Here is a 5,345-nt window from a genome sequence, read left to right as displayed (position 1 = left end):
GAAGGCGCAAGACAGAACTGGAGCCGAATGGCTGGTGAGGGTGTGAAGGAGCTTCATGGCATAGGCTGAGGGTCATACAACACACGTGCAGACACGCACGCACACACACACACACACACACACACACACACACACACACACACACACAGCCAAGGTAGGAGGTCAAAGTAAAGTTGTCTCTGTATCTCTTCAACGTCCTGCAATTTGTCCATGAGTTGACAAACTAAACCCTAAAATTCACACCGATGCGCATGCACACACACACACACACACACACACACACACACACACACACTGCATCACCCCCTCCACCCCCCATCCCCACCCCACCCATAGTCTGACAACCCAAAACTTTTATCAATAACTCTCTTTCCCTCTTGCTGGCTCAGAGCTGTGCAACCTGCTGACAGCTGCTTTGAAACAAAGGATTTTCCTTTTGGCAACAAAGCTGTGGTATTCACAGCCTAAGACACAAAGACACATCTCAGAAATAATCCACTGAGCAGCGATTCTACAGGATGCACCAAAACTAATTGGTCTGTAGCCGCATTTAAATTATCAGCCTGTAACCACACGTCTTAAAATCAAACCTCCCCCTACTCCATTAGAGTAAAAATTACTGTTTCAGGCTCTGTGGAAGGCTAATTTGTTATTTTCATGCATATTCATATGTGATGTGAAACAATTACAGGTGAGAAAGGGGGGGGCCTGAAATGCATTATTAAGTGTAGACGTCCGTCAAAATAAAACAAATATGATGTGGGAGGCATCAACGTATGCTGTAGGGTAAGGAAAAGGCTAAAAACTAACAAGATCTGACCCATGGAACTTTCAAATAACCCTGTAATATGATTATTCCTCCAGATTATGGAGGCTTCAAAATATAGGGGCTCACAAGGTACGCAGGGAGTAGGAAAACGTTCCGCATCAACAGCGGATACAGCAATCCCAGCTTCAAAATTGGTCCCTCGTTTCACTGTATCATCTACACTTGAGTCTCTTTCTCATAAAATAAGTGGAAGAAGGGTTCAAGCCCCTTGCTGAGACAAGATAAATGTTTATTTCACAATGGCCTGCTCCTCCGCAGAGAAACGCAGCATCTGAAAAACTATGCTGTACAGAAATCAAATGAGCACAGACATTGTTCTGTGTCCTTCCACAGGCTGCTTTGAGATGAAAAATCCCTGTGGACCCGCAGCGGGTCACAACGTGGGCCACATCGCATCCGCCCCAGAGATGTATTGTTGCCACGGCAACGCATCTTAGGAAACTAACAACATGCCGTGTTCACACAGACACCTAGCAAAAATGCAGTCTGGAGGCTGGTTACACAACCTTGGAGCAAAACACAAAATGTTCTTGTTCTGCCGTCGGTTGTACAAGATATAAATGTCACAGTGGATATATGCACCTGATTTCCTCCCAACTCTTTTCCACACACACACGGCCACATGCACACCCACTCACTCACTGTCCTCTGCTGCTGCTGCTGCTGTATTTCAGCAGAATGTCTTAAAGTGAATGCATTATTAATGAGTCAGACTGCAGCTGATTTATTCCACACACTAATAAAATTCTTCTATTCTGCAGAGAGATGTCAAGGTTAAAGCAGTCAGAAGGTTTTCTCTCTCTCTCTCTCCTCTCTCTCTCTCTCTCTCTTTCTCTGCGATGGAGTGAGGGGAGTTTTCGGTTGAGGGAGCGAGCAGAGGGGTCCGCCTACCTGCTCCTTCACGCTGGGAAACAATCCATATTTTCAGCTGGCTGTCCTGTCCACAGGAGGCCAGTCGAAACTCCACACAGCAGCCATCTGCAGGACAAAAACAGCCACATTCCCCCCCTCTCAGCGTTCACGCTTGACCAAGTTTAATAACAAAAGACGACAAACGCTATCCGACATACTGTTTGTGAACACGTGGCAAAGTGTCTTTACACTGTATGTGGCATAAACATGCACTGCCGGATAAGAACGTGATTTCCATTACAAAAATTTACGTGCTTATTATTCCCCCCAAAAAGTGGCACAAAGTAAACACTGTAAATGTTATTTGGATTCATGATAGTGTGCAACTGGTGGCTTTTAACCAACTGCAAGCTGTGACAGATCAGTTTTATCTCAGTTTTGTCTGTGCCGGATTTACAGTATGTTATCTAAGATCAGGATAGAGATCAGGAAAAGAAAAAAGTTTCCCTAAGTTTGAACTTTAAAGGACCAGTCCACCCAAAATATCAAAAGCCTATGAATAACAGCTGAAATTTGCTGTAAAAGTGGGACCTCTACTGTAGAAATAGTTTCTGTAAAAACTGCTCACAGAGAGGTCTGTGAGTGACTGAGATGGAAAGAACGATAAACTGCTGTTGAGTTGAGAGCTGCAAATAACAATTTTTTTCATTATCTATTATTCTGTAGAATTTCTTTACTAACCAAAGATATTTGATTTACAATGAGAAGCTGGTGCCAGAAATGTTTATTTTTTATTTTGAGCACAACTAAACAGTTGGCATTTTTTGCTTGATAGATGAAGTAAACCACTTATTATCAAAATACTTGCTGATTAATTTTCTTTGCATAAATATCTTAGTCTATCTCAAAATATCTGCATGTCTGGACAGCACTAGAATATCAGATGAAATATGTTGGGTTTTTTTGTGATTTGGGTGAATTGACCCTTTAATTTGTCAGCACTCACCAACTCTGAACTGGGGTGCAGAGCTGCAGCAGGTGACTCCCAGGTCGTGGGCATCCTTCTCAGCATGCAGGAGGCTGACGTCCACGTCCCACAGCTTAAGGTCTCCGTGGGTGCAGCCGGTCACGAAAAACTGGCCACAAGGAGAAAAGCAGCAAGCCACAACGCTGGCCTCGCTCACTGTGCTGCATCTGTTTGGGGGGGGGCGTTTAGATGTGCAGCTGGGTTAGACTGGTTATAAAGAGCAAGATTTATCAGAGGGAGTAAAAGAGAGCAGGGTTTGATTCACAATAAGGAGTTTAAAAAATAGCTCTTTGAAACAAATCTGGATTAAGAGCCCTGGACTCACTCTTAATGAGACTTTGGAGAGTCTTAATGAGAGAAACAGAGGCAGCCTGAGGAGTGTTTTGTGGAAATAGAGGATTAAAAGACAAATTCTTTAAAATAGTCTTTATAAAATGTTTTTGCACATATAAAGACAAAGTTTTATCGCCTTCCATCAGGTTTATTGAGTATGGTAATAAGTATTTGTTTGGCTGGTTGTGTTCTTTTGTCCCACGTGTCTCTATTGACAAGAGCAACCTGACGTCAAACCTACTTCAATGTAGTCCTGAAGTAACTCTAATCTCTCTACAGAAAATTGGTTCATTTAATGACGAGGCTAAATTTAGGACTCTTCCAAACCATGTCTGAGAAAGGCAATTTGTTTAAAGGCCCTGAAAATCCTTTTTGCCGAATCTTACTATATGAAATTAGGCTCCAACACAGTACTTTCTCCCTAAGAACATTTGGTGGTATGTCCTAATTTGTGTTTTTGTCCATGCTCTTCTCACACACAGACTCTGATGGAAACAAGTTTGATGTCACATACTTCCCTGCACCACCCACAATTTTACGATACAAGAATCAAGGTAGAACCTAACGACCGCTGTGGGATGACTCCATCTGCTGATGAAGGTCACAACATGTGGCCAAAGCTACATAAAATCCAAGTAAGTGGAGCGTGTGATTAGAATTTTTTTTGGTCAAATTGCTTTTTCCAAAGGTCAAGAATGAACCTTCAGGCTCAAGTTGTAGAGGTTGTTTGTTCGTGTTAACAGGGGAAACGTTGTTGTCAATCGAATCTCATTGAACAATCAAAACACTGGGGCTGAAACAAGTAGTTCATTTCAGTCATTTCTCAAGCAAAGATACCAAACAGTTGTTGGTTCCTGATTCTCACATGTGGATTTGATGCTGTTCTTGTCACATTTTATAGCAAACTGATTATTTTTAGTATTTGAATTGCAAGATGCGAGGCTCTGAGAAAACAAGTTTTCACCATTTTTGTACTAAATGATTAAAAAAATAACCTACACAGCAGGAAAAAAAACACAGGTTTTTGAGTGTTAAATTCTTAATAAACAACAGAAGTTTATACTTTGACAACAGTAGGTCTGACTGTTGTAAAGAAATACTTAAAACAGCAGTGAAGTGGACACTGATTGCTGTAACCTGAAAAGATTATGTAACTGTTAGTAAACTTTATCTATGGGTTAAACTGTACCTGCGTAATGTCTTTGAGGGGAAGTCCCAGAGGGCCACGGTGCCATCACAGGCCCCTGCCAGCAGGAGGGAGGAGTCCGGTGCCAGGGCACACACTCGGAGTGGACTGCGGCCCGGGTGTTGCAACACCGCCGTCGCCTCGCCTGTGTCCGAGCTCCACACGATGACGGAGCCGTCTGTGGAGCAGCTGAGCAGGTGGCTGCCACAGTTGCTGAAGCGACAGCAGTGAACCCCGTAGCCGTGGCCCGAGAGAGGAGAGTAAGGAAGCTCCGAGAAGTCAGCTGTGTTGTAGACGCGTAGAGTTTTATCGACGGAGCAGGTGGCCAGCAGGGATGGAGAGAAGGCACAGCAGCTAAGCTCGTCCGTGTGGTGTCGAAGAGTACAAATTATTGACACCATTTTGTGAGAGATGCTACGTTGGCCCTGCAGGGGCGGCAGTTCACTCACAAGGTGGCGCAAAATGCTCAAATATGCGCCTGAGGGAGGGAGGGAAGAGGAGAGGAGAAGAGCCGAGAGACAAACACCTTATGGGAAGCTACAGAATGTGTCAGCTGTGTTGTCTGGAGACACCGACCTCTCAACAGAATAAACAGGTGCTTCTTCCTCTGTGTCTGTGTGGGTAGTTGCTGAAAGTACTTCCTGGTTTTAGCACAGCCATAAAGTCTGTATCTCAGAGCTGTTATCAGTCATGTGATGCTGAGTTACAGAGTTACACAATGTTCACAATAACTTTCTACAATGCACTGAATGGGGTGAAATGGCTCTAATTCTAAGAATAATGATACTGTTGCACAATTTTAAGTAAAACTTGTATCAGTAGCAATGCGTTACATTTGTTAAACATGTTTTGTATGTAGAATTAAATCTGTGAAACTGTAAAGTTAAACTAAGTGGAGTGAAAAATACAGTATTTCCCTGTGAAGTAGAAGTAGAAAAAATATAAATACTCAAGTTAAGTATCTCAAAAGTGTGCTTAAGTACTGCAGTGAATGAACTTCACATTCTCTACTGGCACTAATTCTTTAACTCTGTTTTAGATGATTCAATTATTAGCTTCCATAAAAAAATTAAGAATGATAACATGCCTAAACAGGGTAAAATAGTGAGTGCTTAATA

General features: G+C 42.8%; 1 protein-coding gene across 1 annotated transcript; it reads right to left on the bottom strand.

Annotated features, from left to right (window-relative positions):
- Positions 1–6: 6 nt before the first annotated feature.
- On the bottom strand, positions 7–4,821 carry LOC108879902 (WD repeat, SAM and U-box domain-containing protein 1; the record flags this gene model as incomplete). The annotated part of the gene is made up of 4 exons (XM_018671348.2): positions 4,231–4,821; positions 2,688–2,875; positions 1,721–1,807; positions 7–65 (listed from the first exon to the last, which is right to left on the bottom strand). Coding segments are annotated over exons 1-4 (732 nt in total), but the record flags the coding sequence as incomplete, so codon positions are not given.
- Positions 4,822–5,345: the final 524 nt, after the last annotated feature.

Source organism: Lates calcarifer, unplaced genomic scaffold (genome assembly GCF_001640805.2).
Source record: "Lates calcarifer isolate ASB-BC8 unplaced genomic scaffold, TLL_Latcal_v3 _unitig_763_quiver_1858, whole genome shotgun sequence".
Taxonomy (NCBI): Eukaryota; Metazoa; Chordata; class Actinopteri; family Centropomidae; genus Lates; species Lates calcarifer.
Note: the sequence above shows the minus strand (reverse complement) of the source record. Positions and strands in the feature narration are given on the sequence as shown.